Consider the following 26,178-nt stretch of genomic DNA (forward strand, 5'->3'; position numbering starts at 1 on the left):
TTTTGGTAGTGACATGAAATATACCGAAGAGAAACTTAAAAAGAAGAAATGGCTAAGGGCATTTCACACTTAGAACAGAATCACATAGAAAAAATTCAATTGGAAAAGACAAACATATAATATAGTAACCATTTTTGACATCTGAAAAGCAAGCAATATATTTTTACCTTTAGTAAAATGCACCACTTCATTTAGCATGTGACTAAAACATTTCATTTTGTACACAACTCATTTAATAAACTATACTACACTGATGATTGGTGGGGAAAAAGTGTTCCTAACATAACCCTGAACAGAACATACAATCTCATAGATACAGTATTAGAGATAAAAGCTGAATTGCTCTCTCATCTGACTGGCAGTATTAATCACATTCCTACTGACTACAGGGGACATCTTGTACACCTATAAACACCTACGGGCAAACAGATGAAGTGAGGTGTCAACAGTGTAACATCCTAAAGAGATTCCCAACACTATTTGGCTGGATTTAGGATACCTTAATTTGGAGTGGTACAGCACCTTCTGTGGGAGGCCATATAGTTTAAACTATCAATTTTTACTAGCAAAAATCTAAGTTAACTACTAGAAAGGAGTTGTGTGACAAAATCTATGATCCTCTAACCTTATTGCACTGGCAGAACTTTATGATTATATATTGTTTCTCAGCAAATGTAAAACTTGTAGTTAAGTTTGCTTTACTTGTGAAAACTGGGCTCAAATAACAAATGCTATCTTGCAGGAAGAACCTATGTTTATTCTAGCAGTACAGTGCCAGACCAGTTTGCTGTACTGCTAATTCTAGGTCAGAGACACAGCCTCAGTACTACCTGTTCTGTTTCCTCTTCAGGGCTCCAAAGCCAAAGTATCTGCTCCTCACTGAAGCACATGACTAATGGGAAGCAATCTACTAGCACTTATGTCATGGCTGATAACACTTATGTCTGTACAGCTAGAAATCAGCCTTTTAGGGAATTTATTAGTCTGGACAAAATATGTCAAGGAAAGGAGGAGTTTTCTGACTAGAGGTTTTTCTAATGTAACAAGCAACCTCATGATGATTGTATATAGCATGTTGGCTTACCATCTAAGTATCCTAGCAAGTAACCATGTCTTGCTCAAAACTTGAGTTTAAAGCCATTTAATAGTCCCTATTTTTCCCAAGTGAAATACAGCATCAACAAAGTGAAGAACAAAAGGAAAAAAGGCAGTTATTTTCGTACATACTTAATTTAAAAATGCTACAAGTACAATAAAAACACAAGGAGGAGGACAGGATGAAGTTTCTTTGTTAATACTTATGGTTAGCTAATACAGGTTGCTGTTCTGGTGCTGTTCTGTTGCTATAGTTAAAGTTGTGTCAATACTTCAATTATAAACCTCTGTTTGGAGGGCTCTATACCACCACTTTATATGGCCCATTTCATTTAGATGGCCTTAATTTATTTTTTTTGAGAGGTTTACTGGCTTTGGATGCTTTTTTGCATTTGTGCATTTTTAAATAACTTCTGTCTAAATAATACAGAAGGTACTTTACAAACACCTATTTCAAAATTGAAATAGATACTGGTAAAGAAAAGCAGGATACAAGTTCTTCTGTATTTGTGATGGGTAACAATGAAAGTAACTTTGTTTATTGTGCTTATTGCAGCAGCATCCCAAAGGAGCCAATGTGAGCTCTCTGGTATGCTTGGTATTGTATTCTTTTCAATGATACATCTTGAAAAACAGACTTGAAGAATCCCTCCTTAGCCTCAGGTAAATACATTTTTTTAAAAGGTAGGAAATACTTACGTATGGGATTCAAATATGCATTTTAATATGTTTGTTCACTAATGAAACCACAACTATCTGGTCATGTTCATCACATTAACACAAATTTATGAGCAGTAGTCTTGTTCTCTATCTTTGTAATTCTTCTGTATGACACAAATGCATTGCAGTCATTCAAGAAAGAAGGATCAACCCTTAAAAAATACCCATTTTAAAATGCAGTTCAGTATTAGGGAAAAAAAGAGACTGGCTGTGCTGTCATGTAAGAGTTCACTGTTCAAAAGCTTGAGCTTGGTCCAATCTATTTTTCCTTACAGAAACAACCAAACCACACCACCATTCCATAGGTGACATTTAATTATATGAATAGGAAAATACATTGCTCCACTTTAGTCAAAGATATGGCTTCTATAAAGACTTATGGGGAAATGATTAGTTGTGTTAGGCTGTGGTATCCACTAGCAAAATCAGAAGGAAAGTTAAAATTCTGTAGGACTTACTCTCTACAAGAACACTCAGATGCAAAAGAGCATTAAAAAGAAGCAGAGAGAGAAAGAAATTTAGTTTGACATTAGAAGGGTTAAAGTTTTCATCCCTCTTTAATTCACCACATTCAGAAGGTACCCATTTACTTTTAATAGTTACTATGTTAAGATGAATTTGTCTCATGAGAAGTGACACACACATTAATGACATCCTAAGAAACATGTGGCACAGTGGGAAAGGGAGGACTTGAGAGGGAAGAATCAGTCTGCAGCTGGGTAATGTTTAAAGCTGACACACAAACCAGAACTGTAATAATGCCCTTTAGAGACATGCTTGTCTTCTTGAGAAACAGTTAAAAGCTTACTTAAAATCTTTGCAATCGGCATCCATTCCATTTGGCAAACCTCTGCCATTTATTTTAGTAACATCCTCATCATCTCCTTGTTTAAGATCTCTGTTTTTGTCCTCCTCAAATGGAGAAGCCTTGCCTTTCTGATCTCCTTTCTCAGGTCCATCTGTTTCAGCATCTCTAGTGCCCTGAGGAAAAAGAATCTGTTTGATTCTGAATATTGAACAGAACACAATAGGAGCACCACAAGGTGACCTAATTCTACACTACAGTGCACGTAAACAATACAAACAGTTTGTTGTCAATTAAATTGCATTTGGTGGGTAACTTGGTCATCAAGTTTCAACCACATGCAATTAATAACTGCCAGAATGTGAAAAGGAATGCCAAGATTTATAATGGAAGAGCTAACTCAACCTTAACTATAGCGGTGCTGCTAAAGCAGTAACACTTTGAATCAAAGTTTATTTTATACAGTTAAAACATCCAGTTACAAAACAAACCCGCATGAAAACATAGAACAGGAAGATCTTGAAAAAAGCTCATCACACATTTTAACTTAAGCTATTAACCTTTAAATAAAGTTTTAAGGAAAGCACTTTAAGACAGCTATTTAGTTAAGATTCCCAAACCACTTCCCTCTTTTGCCCCTCCAACCAAGGAAGACAGACAGATAGCAACTACACACTTCCTTCTGAAGAAGAGTTAAAAAATAAAAACAGACAAAGAGAATAGAAAATATAACCATGTAACAAAGACCACAGTAGGTAACCAGGCAAGCTTAACACACTGCATTACTTACAAAAGCTCCTTTCCTAAACCGGGAATCCAATTTATCAGCTGGAGAGGAACTTAACACATATTCTACCATGCTCACTCCAAGGCCACCACTTTCTGATCGTGGAGACAATACAGCATTTACTTCACTGTTTCCATGAAAACCCTGTCCAGGCTTTCTCTGTACCATAATAGGCTGGGACATAGAATGGTCTGTTAAAAACAAATAAATAAATAAAACTATAGTACTTTTTAAAACACAACTTGTAATGTTTTTGCATTTCATTACAACAGCAATATGAAGACAAAAATTAAATTAAATAAAAAATTCCAAATCACGGTTTCAAAATGGGCTATAGAAACACAATCACCATGCAGTACACATTTTCACAACTAAAATGAAAGGAAAACAAAATTTAATGCAGAGTTTAATATTTGCTTTGAAATAACACTCAGCAATCATGACTGATTTTTCAGTACATAGACAACCACTTACGAGGAGTTCCCCATGCAGTCTCTCTCCACTCGTCACCAAGGAATATCCCTTTTTGTCCATCTTTTGCTGAATCATCAGGTTCCCAAAACTTTTTGGCAGGTAAAAGCTGTTAAAAGAACATTATGGTTTTATTTAAATATGCTTACAAATGGACAGAAATAGCAATACTATTAAGAGGATATGCAAGTGATTAATTTTACATCATGGAATCAGAATGGTTTGTGTTGGAAGGGATCTTAAAGACCATCCAATTCCAACTTTCCTGCCATGGGCAGGATTGCCACTTACTAGAGCAGGTTACTCAGGGCCTCATCCAGCCTGGTCTTGAACACCTCCATGGATAGGCAGCCACTTCTCAGTACAACCTGTTCCAGTCCCTCACCACCCACACAGTAAAGAATTTTCCTTATATCTAATCAAAAATCTCTCCTCTTAATTTAAAACCACTTTCCCTCATTCTACCACTATCTGCCCTTGTAAAAATTTGCTCTGCCTCCTTTTTTGCAAGTCCCCTTTTCAAGTACTGAAAGGCTGCAATGAGCTCTCTTTTCCAGGTTGAACCACCCCAGCTCTCTCAGCCTGTCTCCATAGCACCAGCAGAGGTTTTCCAGCCCCCTGATCATTGTGGTCTCCTCTGGACCCACTCTAACAAGTCCACATCTTTCCTATGCTGAGGACTGATACAAAATTCAGCTTTCACTAAAGCAATGCACATTGCTGAGGAAATCCTAATACTTGAAATCTACTTTCCATTACTGAAGCTAATGTTGTAAAAAGGAATTGTTAAAACGACCCAAACAGGATTGAGATTCTGAAGTTATGAGGAAGAAATCCAGAATATAGAAGCAGCTGTGAAAAAAGCAACTCAAATTAATCCCTGTGTTAAATCAAGACAATCTTCTCAGAAGCTTTAACTAACAGAGTCTTCCTGCCAAAGACTCAAAAGCTTGGCTGTTAACTAATACTGTGATAACCAGAAAGAGCAGCAGTTCATTTGTGAAGTTCCCTTCACTTGGAAATGCATCATGTTCCAAATTTTAGAAAGTGACTAATACACATGGCAGCAAGTCAGCTCCTTTAGACCATAGGGCTGTTAAAAATCTGACATTCACATGTGAAGTTCCACACACCAACACTTATTTAGATGTATGGGTTTTTTTTCATTGCTACTTGTTAAAGAGAAAGTGTCATGTTAGATCAGTATCACTTCTTGTACTGTCTTCAACGACAGAAAGACTTAGTGTGACATGACAGAAGCACCACACAATCAAGAATTCCTCAAATGCTAGCATCCTTTTCACTTTGATTTTACTACTTTATTCCTGTATCTTTTCCCATCAGTAACAGTACAGCTGCCAAACTCTACATGACATATTTTCTCTCTATGTAACTAAAAAGATGTATTCTCAGACAAAATAGGTACTTCACAAGGTAGAGCAACAGAAACTAAAGTGAAAACAACTTGCAAAATGCAGGGAACAAGAAAGCTGCATGATCCATGAGATTCATCAGATTCTGCAAAATGTAATGCTGTACTTAGAACTTTAAATTTTGTAACTGAGAATCTTTCTGAACTTCACAGTTGGCTAGCATGAACCTTGATGAAGCTACTAACAGGAGTCAGTATATAATGTAGATATTTCTTAGTGTGACACTGAAAGCGCTTGTGAAATCAGCCTCAAGAGGAGGTGGCTAAGATTGCCACTTGCAGGCCCCAGTGTTAACACTGCAACAGAGGTGACAAGAGCTCCTCTGGACAAACTTAAGCATTGCTGTTTTTCTGTGCTGCCCAGAGCTCTTACCAGAAATCAAGGGGTTTGACTGGCTAACCCCAAATCCCTGAGTTCCTTACAGAAATTCATTAACAGAGAATGATTCAGGTGGAAGAATGATAAGCAACCAAAGCTCAACAAAACATACAGGAGAATGTTACACTTGCAGTATGTGCTGTACTGTTGTGATCTGCCCTGACAGAAATGCTCCCTCTGAAATGCATTGTAGAGTCACCACCAGGTGTCAACCAAACATACTTTGTGAGTAGCAGGATGTTAAGTTTACCCCAAATTTAAGGGATGAAGTTAGCCATCCAAAGGCAGAGAAACAGACTAATGGACTCTTACAATTGCATTTCAACTAAAAGCAAATTCCAGATCTGCCTATGCACATAATTTTTAGCTTTCTATTTGTAACAGGTTTGCAATACTACTTGATTTTTATTTTATAGGAGAGTGGTAGACAGAAAGCAAGAATTTAATGTTATCTACATAACCCTGGTTTTGAGAATCACATTCTATTTTAAATGCTAAGTCAACTTCACAAATGCATCCAGTTGAGGGCTTTGAAACATGTAAGTGAAGGTGTCACCACCTAAAACAACCTTGTCAGAATAAAACACATCTAGTACTTATCTTGGGTGTCATAAAATGAGAATTACCTGAAATATGCTTACCCTGAAATTAATAAATTCCACTATCAGCTATTCCACTATCAGGTATGTTCAGACAACTCAGTGTTAGGAATAATAAGCAAATTTAGAGCAGAACACACTGTAATACTGGTTTTGATATCAAAACTCATTCATGACTCTGGTAGTTTTCCCTGGTAGAAAGAAGCACTAACTCTCACTGCAAAAGTACAAGTTGTTTCAGGGGGGATTTTGCTGCTGTTCTTGTTCGTGAGAGTTTAAGGTTTGTTCTGATTTTTTTTTGAGGTTTGCCTTGTTAAAATTTTTTTTTAAACTACTTACTCTCAAATTCCAAACAGATAAATTCAACTGCTTTCTGTCTTCATGCACTTTGGTACACAAATAATATAAAGTATCTTTAATACAAAACAATGCATCATCCATACTGAGAGGCTAAATTTAAACTCTTACGGAAGACTAAACAGATTTACTGAAATGATTTTCATAAAGTTTCTACACAACAAAGTCTCTGAAATAAATAAATGCAATTTTACAAAGCTAACAATATTGCAACTCCCTGAGAGCCACTGATTTAGATTTATTATTTATTTTGACAGATGGCTATGACATACATTATGCTCTTTTTAAATGAATGTATTAGCTCTCGGATTGTCAAATAAGCAGCCCTATCAGCTGCCAAATCTTTTCATTGTGGAATTAAAGTAAAAAGTACTTTTCAGAAAAACGAAACATATTCCTCTTTGACAGACAAGAAAAACAATGTGCTTGATTAGTTCTACTGAAAAAGACTTCATCTAGAAGCCATCTCAAATCAATACAGGTACTTTAAATCATTGTGCTTTACTCTTTGATAGTATGTGTTTTCCTCAACATTCTGCGCATTTAGTACAATAAAACAGAAACTTTACAAAGATACATCCCATTATAAGTAAAAATAATGGAGCAGGTTGTTGTATTTCTTATTAAACACTCTCAAAAGTACACTAAGTGTGTCCTTTTCAGTATCAGCACTGATCCCAATTAGGTGTCTGCCAGATGAACAAAGCCCTTTACTAGGCACAAATGATAACAACCAGTTATGCTAGCACTGCCTCCTAACCAGCTCTCTGATAGGAAACTGCACAGTTTCCATTACTGTCTCTTGAATTAAGGCTCTTTAAATTGTTTTTTAAATTTTATTTTTAAGATCGGAAGTTATTCCTACAGAGCTCAATGAACACTTCAGCTGAATTTCTCTAAATGAAGTTTTGACATTAGAAATTAATACTTTGTTCCTAAAATCAACTCTGTGTGCTTTGACCCTGTAAGTTCAACCAACAGACATTATCCAAAGAAGATTTAGTTTTCTGTTCTGTTTGGCAGTAAGTTTTGTGTGGCTGCAGTGAATCACACTAGAAGTCCTGCAGCCCACTCTGGCTTGCCCTGACACAGCAAACAGATGTCAAGAGAGAAATACACAGAATACTAATGTGACCTTACATGTCACCAGAGATTTTGGGAGTTGGAGTCAGAAGTATCATCTGTGTATAATCAATGTATCAATTAAACCAAGCTAAAATTTTAAGAGACATTTAGAGAAAGATGTCTGCAACACAGACTTAACAGCCTCCTAATGCCAAGTATTGACAGCCAGTTGTGAAGAAAAGTAACAGTAATGATTAGAATTATGAAAAAGAAATTAATTTCAGTTCAGAGGAAAATCTTGGCAGACAGAAAATGAGGAACATGATTTCCCAACAGCTAGAAACAGTTCACTTGATGTGACCTCTTTCACACCTTTCAAAGCGTATGAAGGATAACATGTAGGAGCCTCTACCAATTCTAGCTTACTTTATAAGGATGTTTCCCTTAATATTCTAGAAGGCTATAATCAAGAAGATTAAAACAGTCATGGAATGTATCCCAGAACTACTTTATTGTTGTGCAATACATCAAGAAAATTACAGAGTAAGTCAACCTAGCTATGTGAACCTGCATTACCTCAAGACACCTGGAAGATATCATTGAAATGAAAGACAAAATAATCTGGTGAGTGCAGGGTCACAACACAGTATCAATTTCTGATGCCATAGTACTGTATCAAAACTCTGACTCCTTGTGTGTGGTTTTAACAACTTTATAAATCCACTGAATGTCATGAAAACAAACCAACAGAATCCTAATCATGCAGAAATACATTCCTCCATCTGAGATAACCTAAAATGGGGATTGGTATGAACAGTCATGTATACTGTAATTTAATTCCTAGGCATTTGCGCCATCCTTCACTTTCACTGCTTTCAACCTTTTAGGAGTACTTTGTGGGTGTCAAAAGACCAAATACCATCATAACTTTTAACCATCCACTCTATCACACTGCTAGTACTATCACAGATACTTCACTAACGTATTTTTCAAAAGGAGTTTTAAGAGCTGGGAGGGGAGTAGTGTGGCTACTCAGGTTTCTAAAGAACAGGACTTCATCTATGATTGTTTTTCTCAAATGGGAGATGATTCAAAGACAACCCTGGATGAAGCAAAAACTGCTGAAAAGCCAAGTGACTGCTTGAATGCTTCATTAAAATGAAAGAATCAACTAGGAATGGCCACAAGTCAGCTCAGAAACACTCAGCAACTAGAACACAGCACGTATTTTTTTATCAGTGAAGTTTTCATTTTTTATAAAGACTTCTACCATCATTTTAAGAAAGTTAGGCTGCAATATTGTCACTGGTTCAACTATCAACTGAATTAGGCAAATATTCAGTAAGATAAAAGGATCCACATTTGAAATCTTAGTTCAACACAAATTTCTTCACCAGGTCCTGTCAGGGCAAATAACCCTAATACTTGTCAATTACCTTCTAAACAGTTCAGGGAACTGCTTTTGAAGAAGCCAAGTCACCCTTCATGTTCTTAAATTCCTTCCCCCAACCTTAAGTACACCGACTTAAAGAAACCCAAACAAATCAAATCAATCAAAAGAAATAGTCCTCCTTCCCTCCAGCCAAATTACATAACAGCACTCTTCAGCCTAGTTAAAATCTTTTAAGGAGTAATTACCAGTGAAAAAATAGTAAATTACCACACACTACTGCTGGGTATGCCAGTTACTTTTATTGGAGCCAAACCTTTTTTTTAAAATCCTAGTCTCCTTGGCTTCTCAGGAGTGAGCAAGCAATTGTTCCACTAGCTTAGACACAGTGAGAGTGAAAACATGCCTCCTTTCATAGAATTGTACTCTTACAAAAAGTTACCCTTTCACTTCCCTAGAACTATCACTGTTCATCTAACAAGAATGGCACAGACCCAACAGAACCAGTCAATTACAATCCCAATGTTCTTTTAACGTACTTAGTTTCTCTTCACCTTAGACAGAAATAATTAACTTGTTCTTAAAAGAAGCTCTTTGCTTCATGTTGCATTATTTAGACTTCTTAAACTCTATTAACATTTCCAAATCAACTGTATTTTCAACCCTCAAAAATTACCTCTCCCATTCCCCGAGATTCTAGGGCAAGAGCTTGAAACTCATGATTCATCTCATCCACAGATCGAACCTGTAGAGGGAAAACCAAAAGAAAAATCCATTAGTCACTTCTTTTCAAAAGTAAGAGTTTTCTATACTCCAGAATGTTTCTGAATATTGAAAGCACACAAAAAAATGTGCTTCCCAATTTAGTCTGAACATGAATCTAGATTTCATGAACAGATACAGCTAGTGACCAATTTAACGTACCCTGCTAATATAATAATAGGCAAGAAATTCCAAGAGACTTAAACAGTTTAAACTCCACATATCTGTACAGATATTGCTCACTACAGAAACAGTAGCCAGTATTACATCTGCAATGAATGTGAAAAAAAAGAGGTGAAATTGAAAATTTGAGTATATAAAATCCTTTAGAAAGGAGAGGAACTATTGCACACTGTGTTAGTGATTACACCTGGCAGCAAACAAAGAAAACCTCACAAGACAGGTCTCAAAACCTACTAGAAATGTGCTGCTTTTAAAATACAGTAACTGCATAAATATAGTAAATATCTCACTGCATTATCGCAGTTCCTCATGTTTTCTGCCAGGAAATAGCATTTTTGCTTCTCTGCAGATTGTTCTTTTTTTTGTTTGTTGTAAATATGAAAGGTATTTTACTCAAGTAAGAGTTGCTGCTGCAACAAACCACCTCCTTTTTCCATGGCACAGACCCAATGCACTGGGTTCACTCTTGCCTGAAAAAATGGTTTCCATAAGGACTTTTCAAAGCCAGGGTAAGCTTAGAAAAACAGATTAAAAAAGGAAATTCAGAGCTACTTCTTTTCCTTCCCTTCTCTCTCAATAGTGACATGCAGCAGGTAAAGTTATTCAAGATCAAAGTAAAATTAGCTTCCCTCCCAACACCAGTCTCTCTTGAGGAGTTGCTTTCATCACTAAATCCATCTGTTTACACCAGCCAATAATTGAAAATGAAGCTACTCCACACAGCTGATAACACATAACTAACACTTTTCAATAGATCCTCAAATACTAGGCAAAAAAAACAATCTGGTGCTTTCAGCATTCTGGCACAAAATGTCTTAGCATTGGAAAAGTGGCCAATAGTCGCTTCATTCTCGAAATTCTACTCCCAGCTATTGTTATTGCCTCAATCATTCTACGCCATTAACTTCTGAGGTTGAGTGTTTCTGTGCTTTTGACAAAGAAATTTCACAGCTCAAAGAAATATTCCCTCAAGAAGAACAATATTTTAGTTAAGATGGAATCTGAAATCACTTCCTAACAATTTCACTGAGATAGTGAAGAGCAAATTTAGTTTCAGACTGAATTATGGGGTAGGTACATCAGCACCCTGGCCTTATTCCAGTAATGCTAACACTTAAGTTAATTAGGCTGATTTTATTCTTTTAAAAACTGAAAGCAGATTGTAACATATCCCTAAAAAAGCTAAAGACATTTTTCTTAAAATTAATATTTTAAAAAATAGATTCATACATTATGCAAAAACTTTTATTACCTCCAAGGGATAATCAAATATTTGTGCATGCACATAGAAAATGTAAGGATAGAAGAGCAATTATTTAAAAAGAAAAATCAAACTCAAACCTTGAAGACTTCTGAATTTGAATATTACAGTTTCTGAAAACAATGTCTTCTACAGATTGCTGAGAGAACTGATTGTCTTACCTAGGCCTGTTCATGCTGAGGTAGTGTACTTTATTTTCAATTACAAAACAATATTAATTTAGGTACTTCTGTCTCAATATGGAATTCTGATCTAATGATCTCTAAATAAATTTGCAGGTAAAGCTTATACAATAAGCCAAAATATATTTAAAATAAACACTACCCAAATCACTGTTACATAACAAACAACCCAGCTTGGAAGAGGCAGAACTTTTTTGGTTGTGGTGGTTTTTGGGTGGGTTGTTTGGGGTTTGTTGTTCGGTTTTTTGTTGGTTTTCTTTTAACTTTCAGCTTGGTAGTGATTTTATTTGTTCGGGTTTTTTTTGGTGTTGCAAGACCAAATAATAAAAGCTTGTTTTTCACAATTCAGTGAAGTCCAAAACCATGACAATCCAAGAATCAGGGTGAGAGTGCAGCTAACTCTTTTCTTCTAAGCAGTTCCGAGACCATTATAAGAAACAGAAGTTTTATAAAACTAAATGCATTTTAGCACAATGAACATTAATTTTGCTCGCTGGCCTCTTTCTCAAAAATTTAAATTGTAAGTTAGCATTATCTATTTCTACCAGCAGCAAGAAAAAAATACAGTCCTTTTTTCCATCAAAAACAACAGCCCACAAGATCCTGTTCCATACCATAAAATTGACAGATCGTTTGCAAACTGGAGAAAGCACAGGCAGCACCAGTATCTCCATGTCTTTCTTCAACACTAACCCACCTCTATCATTACAACAACAGAAGAAAACATCCACAATGACACCTGGCAGGTCCTCCTATGTATAAAGGCATGCCCTTTCCCCAAAAGGGAAACTTTGATTGGGATTATCTGTATTGGCAAGGCATTTTATTTTCTCTAATTCAATACCAGCATTAACCTCATTCACAGGTTCCAGAAATAAACATTTTAATGCTTCTTTTAACACAAATTTGGAACACTAAAAAAACCCCCATTTTTCTATTTTTATTCATATCCTGTCATACAGAATAATTCGTAAGTCAAAAAGAGGCCTGTGGAACATAGTGCTCCTCATTTACAAGCTTTTTCTCTGGTTTTGTTTGATTACATCATTGCCTCATCCCTGGAACTGCTCAAGGCCAGGTTGGACAGGCCTCTGTGCAGTCTGGTCTAATGGAAGGTGTCCCTGCCCATGGCAGGGGCTTGGACAACGGCTGCAAACTTCTACTACACAGCAAATCATTCCACAGGGCCCCCAAATTACACACAAACAGATATTACACACTGAGCTGTCTGCAGGTAAAACAGCTCCTCACATTCTGCTGTTAAGCAAGTAGAATGTTTAAGCACTCATGACTTCTTCCCCCTTAACACACCAACAGAAAATTCTCATCTTCTTCCCCTTCTAAAGGCTCTAGATACAACAAGTGAGCATGTTTTAGTCCATTTTTCATTGCAGTATTAGGAATGAGATTTTAACACAAAATTTCTGCTTAAAAACAAAATAATGCTTTAGTAGACTCTCTTTCCTAAAATTTACACTTCCTCTCTTTCCTTGAAATTTAAAATAATTTTTTATAAACCTAGAGGCTGCACAAAACCCATTCCTTTATTAAGACTCTGTAGAGGACAGTCCTGCCACCCTTCACCCAACAGCTTTTACCACTGCCCTGAATGAACTTGGTAATGGATTCAGAAGGTTTTTTCATTCCTTTTGCATGAAGGAGAATTTCACCAGCTCACCCAGCTGAACTGGGTAAAACACCACAGAGAGGAGACCACTACATTTGACTTGGGGAGAGCAGCAAGGAGAGGCTGGTGTACAGCGAGGTGGGACAGCAGTGTCCAGGGCTGGCTACAGGGTAACTCAACCGGTAACACCAAACCCTGCCCCCGGGCAGAATTCCGGAGGCAGACTTGACTGGAAATCAGCTAGGATTACCACAGGAAAACACTGCTTACAGTAATATCCATTTCTGGAATCCAGGCATCCAGATCTTGGGACAACTACTCTCTCAAATAACCCTGAATTTTGTCAGAAATAAGTTGGAGCCATTTTTCTTACAAAAGCAAAGAACAGCCCCTGCTTTTTTCTAAATTTTACTGAATTACTTCAATGCAAAATACCCTTCCAGCAGTTTTCTACAGGGGTGGTTCCTCTGTAGCATTTATCTTATGTAAAATATATGCTTATGGCAGAGACTTAACATTATGAGCAACTTAAACTATTCTGAAACCCAATACATAGCAATTCTGCCACTCCCCCATTAACTTAAACACTGTATTGTAAAGCCATGTCAGACACTTGACATTTTAACAACTCCCAAAAAACAACCCGCCAAAAACCTTTCAGATATGTGGCCAACTTGAAATTACTAAATAAAAATAGTATTTTAAAATATAAATATTAGACAGAAATCTAGAACAGATTAAATAACAAAGGACAAGAAAGGACAACTATACAATCAGCCTAAACTGCCCATCTCCAAACCTGTTATGCCATACTGCAGTAAAGGGCTGTATATAGAGATTTTTACTCAATATTTTTGCCAAAATTACCTAAAACACCCTTACTTTGGTTTAGAGGCCAACCCACAGTGCATCCAGATAACAAAAGCTGTTGAGCAGGCAGACAATTACTAGAAGCACAACTGAACTGTTCTGTACACTCAACACCAACTATTTTCTGTAACATTAAAAGAAAACATGACATTTGTTTGATTAAAGCTGCTTTTGAGTAGATGCATCTTCTCATACTTCTTTGAAGCACCAGAGAACCAAAAGTTCACTTAGTACCAAACTGGTTAATGAAAGTTGCTGCTCCCAAGTAATTCAAAGTCAGCTGGTGCTGTGTTTTGATAGGAGACAAGGTTTTCTGAGGGCCTTATAGAACAGTATCACAACTGAAAACTTCACTAAATACTCCAAAATGTCCAGGCTCCTTAACCAGTCCAAATAAAGAAGGTGTTAGCCACTTCTGACAAAAGACTTAGGTAACCAGTTATAAGTTCTAATAAATATTTCTATGGTTACAATCTCAAAAGTACATCTTCCTCCAGAGCAAGCACTTAATTTTCACTGTGTTAAAACAGTGTTCTAAAACCAACTAAAACTTTTGCAGGGAAGTGAATAGTTCTTCAACTGCAATATTTTTGGCTTCTTAACTCATTCTTAGACTGAGTAGTACTACACTTCTGCACTCCATGACCCCTGCTACATCCAAATATCCTAACAAAACTAAATTTTTCAATTTAGTTGATTTGACCCAGCAACCACTCTGGATTTTAATGTCCCTGCACTTTATTTCCTTGAGAGCTTTGTACTGTAGTTTGAGAAGCAATCCTAGCAGCACTGACAATGTTGACAATGACAGAAATGAGCAGATTCTGAGGTGGGGTTTCTGCAGCACATTAAAGGGGCAGTGGAATACACTCAGCAAGAGCAGAGTCCAGTCTGCTGAAAAAGCCAACTCACATTCTTTGCTTGTGTGTTTTCAACAGGAATATCAATAACCCCAAAGCCTGCAGAGAGGAGAAATAAATTCTCTAGGTTTTTATCAACAGCATATATAAATATGCAGGTATGTTATATATACGCCAAAGTATGCTGGATAGCATCTCACAAGTCACCATCAAGTTTGGAAAATACTGATTTACTTGCATAGTCTTCTGACAACAGATGAAACAGAAATGATTACTATTGTTATCCACAAAGAAAAGCAGAGGAAAATGATGGACATCTTGCCTCCTTGTTTCAGAGCTACATGATGGTTCATTGGCGTAAAAAGCCAGCTATAGACTCTAAGAAATTGCTCTCCCTAAAAATGAACCCCTCCATCACATAAGAAACTTGTCTCTTCATTGCATGGGCTTTCATGATTCTCTTTCCCACCCAACCAGTTCAAGCTCTGCACTAAGACTGGCAGAACTGTTTGTACAAGTCTTCCTAAGCTACTGTCAAATGTCCTCAAGCTCAGGACTTTAATCTGTACAGCCAAACACTGGCAGAGCTATCAGGCTCACATAAATTACTGTGTTTGTACTGAAACCAGATTTCATAACTATTTATAACAGTTACACTGTTTGTACCATTTGAAAAGCTGAAGTGATATATTCCTACGTATAGTTTGGACTAAATAACCTTAGCAGGTTTCTCAGTTTTTTTAATTGTGTAAGAAGTTATCCACTCAAAAGAGTTTCTAAGAAATGTACAGCACAGCAGGGAGGGTAACGGAAGGTTGTAAAACAAAAATCCAGAAACAAGATAAAAAGTATATAATTTTACAAAATAGAAGAAAAAGCCCATAAAAACTTGCCCAGTGAGAGCTTCTGTAAACAGGAAATTATTTTAAAATTTTAATCAGAGCAATTGATAAAAATAATACTCCCCATATACTTTTTAGCTTATTATTTAAAGAAAAAGTAATTATATTATAATATATTTATATAATTATTATATAATATATATTTATTAATATATATTAATAGATAATTATATATTATATTATATTATATATTAAAAGCAATTATACAAGAAAAAGTAATTCTTAAAAGAAGGGGCTGACTGGTTCTTTACTACTCAGAAATCAAACAGAAGAACTATTTTTCATGCAAGAAATTTTTCATACAGGTTTAATCTTCAAAACAAAATAGGTACAAATCCCATGTAGTTTGATGAGACTCTTCACCTTGCTCTGCTGCACACATTATTCTGCAACTCTCACTCCAATGTTCCCTCATAAATGCACCAGAAACAAAAAATGAGGACACCAAATATATCCAGAAATTTGAAAACAAACTGTGAAATGAATTATGAATTGCAGTTTCAGACTAAACGTGCTTAGTTTAATTGGTGCTTACTTATATGCATATAACTATACTTTTTTTTCTAATTTTAAACATCTACACTTCTTGTTAAACTGGTTAGTCAGCATCACCTTTCTGGTAGCAAGTGTTACAAGTGGTGTAAAAAAGATTTAGAGGAATTCAAGAGCCAAATTTCTAACCATTATTAATATCCTGTTCTAGACAGGCTCTGTCAGTGTGTAATAACTATACAGCTACTCCTATACAGAAGCATGACATTAATTTGATGTGCTACTGGTTTGAGATATCAGTCTTCATTACTTCATCATTTGGTCTCATTCAGAAACTTTATTTAGTAAATTAAAAAACTTGAATAAAATCTTTGTGTGCTTTCTAGGCAATACACTACTAAAAAAGGTTTAAAACTTTGCCTTTTCTGAAAATGAAAACTGTATAAACCCTAAAGATATTTACACACAAGCAGGAGCTAGAGACAATTTATTTCAATGTATTTTGTAAAGATTAATGAAACATAACTTCCATTCTAATAGAGCCAACAAGCTTTTCTTAAATGCGTTAACAAGAATTGGAGCACTGGAAGCCACAGGTCTTGAATCAAGTAAAAATTTCCATAAATTAATTTTCTACATTGCAATCAATACTCTTTTTGCTGATGTGTTTTCTTTAGAAATCTCAATTATCTTCACTTTTCTGTTTACTACTAAGGAATCTGAAACAGAACATCTCCCCTATACAGATGTCTGAAAAGTAAAAAACAAACCAATATAGACTTTAAATTTCTGTTTGACAAATTATGGGTTTTAACACCATCTTAAAAACAATGTGATCCTGAGGAATCCCATGGAACATAACTCCTTGATAAAAAGTAACATGTATATGAAGAAGATTATTTCATATGCATAGACATACACATGGACCCCACCCCTACTGAAAGTGGGGCTGAGGGAATTCCAGAAGTCACTCTAGCAGAATTTCCAGGAAACAGTTTTATTTTGTGTTATTGTGGAGCTGATGTCACATTCCTCCCACCCCCAGCAACTGATATGTAACAATCCCATTCTTCAGAGAATTTATTTTCATTTTGTTTACTCCAGAACATGGAAGATCCATTTACCACACAAAATATCAAATTCTCAAGGATTTAGTTTTCAGTAACACTACATAGAAAAACTAAGTTCTCCTAGTACTTCTGCTCAGAAGTTTTGAGCATCATGAATTCTCCCTCATGATCCAGTATTATTTGAACAAGCTGTTGGACTTTCAGTTTTGGTTTTCTTTTTCCCCTCCTGAGCAGGCAAGAAGAAACTAGGGAATACCAATAGTCTCATCTTCTCCAAGTGGGTGCTACAACCAGAGATGAAACTACCTAGTTCTTATGCAATTAATTGAACAGCTGATAGTACAAAAAATCTCAAAGAAACAAAAAAATTGGAATTTTCAGACCTCTCATGACTCCTCATTCCACTACAAATACCTAGCTTTTCCAAAGAAAGGTGCTGACACAACACACAACTTCTCTGTGTTCCCAGAATAAAATAACAGCGAAAACCCCCAAGGTTTCAAGTATATGTCAGACTGCTTCAAAATCCACCTTGAATTTTTTTTAGCTTTTAAACTCTGCATAACCTCAAGGAGAGACAGGGAATGGTAAAAAATATTTCTTTTAGTGTTTTTTTTAGTTCCTCCCTTGCTACAGGGAAGCACATGTGTTTTCTACTTATCTGCCTCCAGCAGGTGAACGGACATTTAAAGAAATTGCTGTTATCAATTATTTCAGCTGTTTTCTAAGGATGCTGTCTTTGGACAACACATATTTTAACTACCCATAGATTTCTGCAATTGCCTAAAAGCTGAAAAACCAGCCAATTCTAAAAAAAAAAAACCCAACTAGACACTACTTCTGACTCAGTAAGCCTCACTTTTAATTCACTATGAGTTGCAGCCTAGCTTTGGACATTAATATCTCATTAAATGCTGGCTGGCATAGTCCTTTAAAGGAAGTAAAAGACAGTCTAAAATAACACCAGACTTTATCCCAATGACAGTAAACAAAAGTAAAAAACAAAATTAAGTAGGCTATTTAGAATTCAAATTGAAGTGACAAAAGCTTTTTAACAAAAATTAGTTCGAAGATTGATATTGATACACCTGTGATTCAATGGAATTAAAGCCAAATACTTCAATTTTCTTATTTAAGAAGCCAAAAATTTAAGAGCAGTTACAAGCAAAAGCCCCTATCAATACATGAACAGGCACAGCAGTACACTGGGCAGGCAAAAGCAGTAACTGTGGATAAAAACAAGTACATTTGAATTATCATCTAAAAAAATAAAAAATCAGATGGTGACTTTATGAGCAAAATCTCTGGTTAGATGGCTAAATTCCATGTTATTCATCCTTTCACAAAGTATTACCTGAAATCATTCACCCAACTACATGCTTCCCTTCACTATTTATGCACTTTGCTTCTCCCTTCTCTTTATACTGATGAGAAAAAAACTTTCACATAACTCTTCATGAAGACACACAAGAGCCTTCTTCACCCTGACTTTAATGTAATTGATACCAAATCAAGGTAGTTCAGAAAGCTAAATGCAGCTCCTCTGTGCAATTCAGCAGTGTCACATTTTCAAAATTACCAATTTTAAATCACATTAAAAAAAAGAGTAAACAGCATTCTAAACCCACAGATAACTTAGATTAAGCAAAGAACTAACAATAACTCATCTTTTTGTTTTCTTGACACCATGAATAATGAAAGGAAATGAATAAGAACATATCAAGAAATTTGCTGCAAATACAGAAGGCTTGAATGCCTATATGCAGTCATTTTTAGCCAAGTTTACTGGCTCCCACAACCTGGATATCATGCAAAACTCTCCCAGAATGCCTAAAGCAAAGTTTTGACTTTAGGACAAAACTCCACATCCACAAAATAACCACGTTTAGAACAAGGCCTCACTCACAATCTCACCTAGACCCTGGACCACATGGGAATGAATGCAAAAAAACTCCACCTGGCTCCACACACCACCAGCTCAGGTCTCAGGTTCCTACTCTGGCGCTCCAAGGCTGCTCCCAGCCCACACTCCCCCTCTGGAAGCAGCACTACTGTTCAGGTTTATGCTGCTGTCAGCAATTCCTCACAGACCTGAATGGATTGTGTGCAAAGCCACTGCTGCACAAGCACACACCACAGTTTATCTGTATGTAAATCCAAGATAATGCACAGGTGACCATATGGTATTTGTTTGCTGCAGTATCAAACCAGGCTCTCCCTATGCTAATTACTGAATAAGCACTAAAGTATGAAGGACTCTGCTTCAAAGACCTTTAAGTGTAAGACATATTGCAAAGAACAAGAACCCAAATAGGTAAAGTGAGAATAAAGCAGTCATTCACATGAAGACATCTGACAGTGTTCGCCAGGCATTTGGAGACATCAAAGCAGGTGGAAATATAAAGGAATATGTTGGACAGCACACGGACACTGGTGAAGATATTTAATAAAGAAATTACTAATACAAAGGTTACATGCAGGAGGTAGCAGTGACACCACATGAGACAATATGCACTGGGGGAACTTGTCAAGTTCCTCACCAGTCGAAACCATCACCTGCAGCTTGAAATGCTGGTGAAAAGGTCAGAAACTCCGCAGACACACAGAAACAGCACATGTGATTGGAAGGAGTGATCAAGAAAACGAGTCTCTAAAGAACAGAAGTCACACAGAACAACTTGCTCGCACAGTCAGTTGCAGACTGAAATTACTCTCCTTTTCCCTGCCCTGATGACAGTTCACATTAAGCTGCCTATTCCACGCATTACATGCTGAAAATAGTAAAAACACAAACCGAGTATCTGCAAAATTCAACACTGTAATTTTATCCTCTCTGACTAGGGAAGTTCTTTAAAGAATACCACTGAAAATTTCTCAATGCTTTTCTTTCAGTCCAATTACATGAAACCACGTTGCAACACATCACAAAATACTCCTTTCTCAGCTACCTCAAATCAAAGAGAGGGGAAAGACAGACACATTTCCTCTCTCCAGCTATGTCTGCTATCACAACTGAGAGTCACAAGCAGGCAATAAGGTGATATCTCACTAAACAAGTTGCAAGACATTTAATTTTTTTTTAACAGAAGGCCCCACGTTACAATTCACTTGAAAAACTCACAGTATTTGCCCCATCTCATACTATTATGACAGAAGAATCTCACCAGCAACGTATTAAACAAGATGCTTTAACAGGGAACAGATTTTCCAAAACAGGAATCAAATGCCCTCCTCCCCCTCAGCTCTCCTCTGGGCGCAATGGAAAATCCTGTCAGTCTAAGATTTCCTTTCCTAGTCTGTGAGGCTTGAAAAGTTTTAGTTATTTGCAAGTTTGAGAAGCTGCCCAAATCATACATTAGACAACCATAATCTGGGTGTCTAGTTTGGTAGAGCTAAATGCTACTGGAACTAACTGATGACAACAGCAAACTCAAAATTAAACCAGAGCAAACCCAAGCACAGAAAGATAATACAAAAAAAGTTGTTAGAGAACTTGTTGCTTGCAGAAACAGAAATAAATGATTGTCAGAACAGATTCAGAGGGATGTTAACTTTACAGGGAGAGCAACCTCAACAATCAGCTAAGATGAAACTTGTGCTATTACAGTGAAAAACTAGCAATTATTTATGTGCTGTAGAGGTGATTAACACTTGAAAAATTCTTTTAAAATCTGCTTATTAAAACTATTTTGAAATCACTTTAAAACAGTTATATTTCACAACTACACTTTTAAGCTGAACTAAAATTTGCAAACAAAGATAGGAAATAAAAAATGGACTGCAAGCATATTTAGATTTCTAGGGACAGTTTTAAGTAAAATCTATAAAAGGAAGAACTAATGATTGAGGAAATGCAATTCCCACTGTAAGGTCAGGAAAAAGATTATGTTGTTCTCAATTTGAATGAAGAGATTATGTTCATTGTTTCAAGGGATGGTTACATGACTGTGAGGTCTCATATGGGAAAATGATTTCCCAATTTCTATTGCACAAACATATTAGTCTATCTTATTTGAACAACAAACAAAATAATCTTATTAAAACCAAGGCAGACTTCTTGCTAGGAATGGGCTTTCATCCTGTTAAGTATTTGCACATTTTGCTAGTTTAATAGCATCTATACATTTTTTTATATATTAGTTCTAATAGACCCCACAGAAATCAGACTGGTTACTTGCAAAAACTGAAACAAACAGCTTTTCCTCCAGACCACAGAAGTGCCAAAAAGCTCTTGAACTCAGTAAGACTTCCCTTTGTTCTCTCCTCTTCCCCTCCAAGGAACGTTTTTTCTTTGTTACAGCAGCTACTCACAAAACTTGGAGATGTTTGTCAATTCTAACACAAACGAGTTGCAGCAATTGCAGCTCAACTGAAACTTTGTGTAAAGACACAATTTCTGTTCTTTTGTTTATAGCACCACTACCCTTTGGATTTTTGGAGAAGGTTGCTACAGCCAAAGCTTTTTTCTCTTGTCAGTCTTGCTTATCAACTCCTGCTTCTTCAAAAGCAAGAAGCAAAAACACCCAGATATTAAAATGCACAACTCAAAATATTTAGATTAAACTAATGAAGTGTTTAACTGCCTTTGCCATGAGGGAGGGAAGTATATGGAGCTGAACTTGGAAAAGACAGGACAAGTAGCCTGGGCAGTACCACACTGTTGTAGCTGTTTGCTTCAGCATGTGGGAAGAGCATCTACAGGTAGTGCCAACATCCCAAAAAATGTATCCTGAATTTACAAAAAACTTCTCTGTAACTCCAAATACTACATACTGATTGATGATCACTAAACCTTTCTATCCCAGACAATTCCTCATTTCTGAAATGATGTGAACTAATAACAAACAGCACTAACCTATCTGCAGGCTCATGGGGAAGTGAACAAAAGGATCTTCCTCAAATGCTCTGCTACCAGAGACTGAAATTCTTTTTTAGTGTTGAGAGAAAGAAAAAAATGTCGCAACCTGAAGTTTTCATACTTAGTTCATTATCCTTTATAACTCTTTTAATTATTAAGTATTTTAAAGAAATATTTATGAGAATCAGAGATGATTATCTCTAGATTGAGGAGTTTATACTTCACCTTGTCAGTGACTGGATGGTAACCACTGTTTTAATACGGAAGGTGACAGTGGTGGTGAGCTAACTCAAATTAATGGTGCTGGCTTTGGCATCCTGTACTGAGGAGTTGTGCATGCACTACTATTCAGCTGAGTGTTCAAAGATTTTTGGCTATCACCTCATGCAAAGCATGCTCCTCTAGCCTCTGCCCTCTTCTATGCAGCAAATTATTGTTTAGAGACTCCCACTCAGCCTGCAAAGTAGTTCAAGTCTCTGAAGTGTTGACCATCAGCAACCGTTGTCCACCACTTCAATTTTTATTGCTGCAGCTGGAGCAGATATAGAAGAATACAACAGGCTGAGAATATTAACAATCTGTGTGCTTCTGTGCCTCTTGTGTTCAGTAAGATGATGATGTTAGTTCTGAGTCAGTGGTCAGTTAATTTGGACACCAGTGTGTCAAATGCACACTTAGCAAAAGGAATTCTCCATTTCAACCAAATGTTGAATCCAATTCCACGTGGTGTTTGAATTTCCTGCTCTTCTCTTAAATGTGTGTGCCACCTGGAGTTCTTCCAATAGTCTTGATAATTTCCAAATTAGGGTACACTAAGCCTCAATACTACATGGATCTCCAGGATGCTTCCCTGGGCTATCAAAGGCCTCAAATGCTACCATGAATTAACATAGAATATTTCAGCTGGGAGGAATCATCTGATCCAACTACTTGATCACTTCAGGGCTGAAAGCATATCTCATTAATGCCATGAACTGCCTTTCAACTACTGACACTTCATTGATAATTCCCACAGTTCATTCCTCAATAACCCCTTATCAGGGACACTGACAAGCAATTCCTCAGTCTTTAACCACAAATTAAAAAATTAAATATCCTACTAGACAAATAATTATCTTTACTAAAGACATTGTCTTGACTTACGTTCAGTTCTTTTGAAGATATTTCAGATAGCTTTCAGAAGACCAAGATAATGTTTCACTGGTCTTCCTAGGAATTCATTTCTTGGAATTAATGAAGTATATTTATCAATTTCTTATTCTCTTACAGAGATTCTTCAGCACTTTAACTAATTTGAAGATTCTTCACAATCTATTAGTGACTCCAGCCAAGCTGATCTGTTTGTCTTAAGGCTCTCAACTCTTTCAGCTCACTTCTATGTATCACCCAGTGTCAGTTAAAAAGTATCAGCTATCCTCTGATATCAAAGTAGGTACAAGGTTTTTCCATGTTCTGTATTTAGTTGAAATCACCAGTTAAGGCCAGGCTGGATGGGGCTTTGAGCAACCTGATCTAAGGGAATGTGTCCCTGCTCATGGCAGAGTGGGAGGCTTGGAACTGGATGATCTTTAAGGTCCTTTCAGTGATTCTCTGAACGTCAGACATTACAACATGTTTATCTACTATATTTGCTTCTATTAGTTTTCTTTCCATTTTTTTCCTTTGAATGCATAAAAAACTCTATTTATAATATATTAACCTATACAGTCTGTGTAACAGACACAGAACATAATCCCAGCTAAACTCCTTCTACTGTTTGCATAAAAATAGATTTGAGAAAACCCATTTCTTTAGTACATCTAACCCTATAGTTTTCTCTTCTTAAAGAACAAAACAAAAACAACAAACACCCCCAAAAAACCAAAAACCCAAAGCACCTTCAATAAAGCAGTAACCTCCATCTTAACTAAATCCCAAAGAACACTGGTACACAGAACTCAAACCAAAGAATTGAAATGGAGAAGTCCCCTGATCTGTTCTTGATTTCTGCTGGTGTATATTGCTATGAAAGAATGAGAGTAAATGAGTCAAAAAAATGGCACAAGAGCAAGATGATGATTATGGTAAGCTGAAAACTACTATTCCCACATGGACAATGCACAGCAAAGAGCAGTTTCCCCTTCACCAAATCTTCATAATGCACAGAACCACTGAAGCACTTCAAAAATTAAGAGTAGTTCCTCTGCTTCCCCCATTCAAGTTACCAGCAAACATACGTGAGGTTCATGACATTCACCTGTGAGAGGAATCCAGAAGTATTTGGATGGACCTAACTGGACTAAACAAAGGTGCTGATAAAGACACAGCTCTGACCACTGGGGATGGAAAACAGGAGGCAGAAGGGAGATGCAACTCTTATTCAGCATTTACTGATCTGTGAATAATTTTACCTACACAACATATCAGACCTGAGAAATGTTAGTGGAAATCAGTACCATTACCTGTGCAATTTCCACTAGCAGGGAAAAACTCATCATTTTCATTCTCAGGAAGTGTATCCGAATGGACAAATAAAATATTGTAGATTTTAGATTTACAAAACTGTTTTATGGTTTCTGTACAAGTAATAAAGAATGTGATACAGCATGAAGCAGGATGTCAGGTAAAAGGTTTTCTATTTTGCTATGTAGGTCAATATAAGAGGAAGAAAATAGTAAAAGGGAAAGGCAGAAACAAAATGCCAAAAGAAATTACAGAATGAGAAAGAACAGGTGAAGAAAAAGATGAAGACACAACAGGCATTCCGGCTTGTAAAGTCAGCAAATTTTATTTATTTACATTTGCTCCTACACTTATTACATTTCTGAGTACAGTCCCTACATCCTTGAGTTTGAGAAGGTGCAGAAAGTTCCTTGTGGACCTAAACTGTGGCTCACTACCAGAATCCTGGGGGAGAAAGTAATTCCTACCTTGAAATCCAAACAAAAGTTTTAAAAATAAATTTGGGAAGCTGTATCAAACATTTGAGGGCAACAGACTTAATTTTTTTTTTTCTTCTCAGTTACCATAAGCAAAAGGAGAGTTACATTTTAAACTACACTTGATTCTACTTCTTTTTCACCTGAATAAAACATTCTTATCTCTAAGTGTAGCAACTAAGACTCAGTACTAAATTCATATTACTTCTCATAAAGCCTATCAGGAGTGAGTGCCTTTTCAAATTGAACCAATTGCTCTGCATAAATTCAAAACTAATTATTTTATCATATTCTGATAAAAAACAGGCACTCAGAGAAATATGATATGCTTACACAAGTTAAACAAATGGTTCCAACTGAACATTGCAAAATGATTTTATGCAGTTTCATGTATAACTGCTTCAACAAAATTAATGACAAGTTTTAGGTTGCATTATTACAGCCTTGAAAAATCAGTTTAATTCACACATACAGTTCTTAAAGATGTGCAACACAGCAACTGTTGCAGTGAAAAGCAAATCAACGACCTACTGTATGACCTAAGTGAACACCATCTCCTGTGGGCCAGCAGTGTCTGCCAGACACACAGCTGCTGGAAGAAATTCCAACTGTGGCATGGAGAATATCCACTGAGGGGTACCTGGATATTGGAAGCACCTGATACCATAGTTACAGGGATGGTGTGAGGAGTGTTTCATGTCAGTGATGCTAGTGCAGCTACTGCTCCAGCTGGGGCAAGCCCTACTCCAACCCCAGTGGCTTCCAGACCAATGTTCACATGCCCCATGCCTCTGATCTCCAGCCACAACACTTCACGCACGCCTAGGAGGACACAAGAACTGCTCACTCCACACAGAAAGCTTAAAAGAAAAACCTCTTGTTAGCATAAAAGGCTCTTCTACATATCTTTAAATATATAGCTCTTACAATTAGACTGGGAAAAAAAAAAACAAAACTAATTCCAAGCAATACAAGAACAGTATTTATAGGGAAATATGTTTACTGATTTAAACTTTGAATCTTAAATGCCACTGCCAAACTAGGACTTTAAAAGGAAAAAAAAAAAGCACCACAGAGGTTTTTACAAAGCAAT

General features: G+C 36.5%; 1 protein-coding gene across 7 annotated transcripts in view; it reads right to left on the reverse strand.

Annotated features, from left to right (window-relative positions):
- The window catches only part of PUM2 (pumilio RNA binding family member 2), a 68,117-nt gene that overhangs the window by 36,982 nt on the left and 4,957 nt on the right, over positions 1 to 26,178 (reverse strand). For 6 of the 7 annotated variants that reach the window (XM_033054662.2, XM_033054660.2, XM_033054664.2 and 3 more), the window contains exons 2-5: positions 9,777 to 9,845; positions 3,882 to 3,987; positions 3,411 to 3,598; positions 2,624 to 2,796 (exon numbers count right to left, since the gene is read on the reverse strand). In XM_033054662.2, the coding sequence (XP_032910553.1) occupies positions 2,624 to 2,796; positions 3,411 to 3,598; positions 3,882 to 3,987; positions 9,777 to 9,827 (518 nt within the window). In that variant the 5' untranslated portion in view covers positions 9,828 to 9,845. Of the gene's footprint in view, positions 1 to 2,623; positions 2,797 to 3,410; positions 3,599 to 3,881; positions 3,988 to 9,776; positions 9,846 to 26,178 lie in introns of those variants that run through there. The other variant, XM_033054665.2, reaches the window with a different exon arrangement.

This window comes from Catharus ustulatus, chromosome 3 (genome assembly GCF_009819885.2).
Source record: "Catharus ustulatus isolate bCatUst1 chromosome 3, bCatUst1.pri.v2, whole genome shotgun sequence".
Taxonomy (NCBI): domain Eukaryota; kingdom Metazoa; phylum Chordata; class Aves; order Passeriformes; family Turdidae; genus Catharus; species Catharus ustulatus.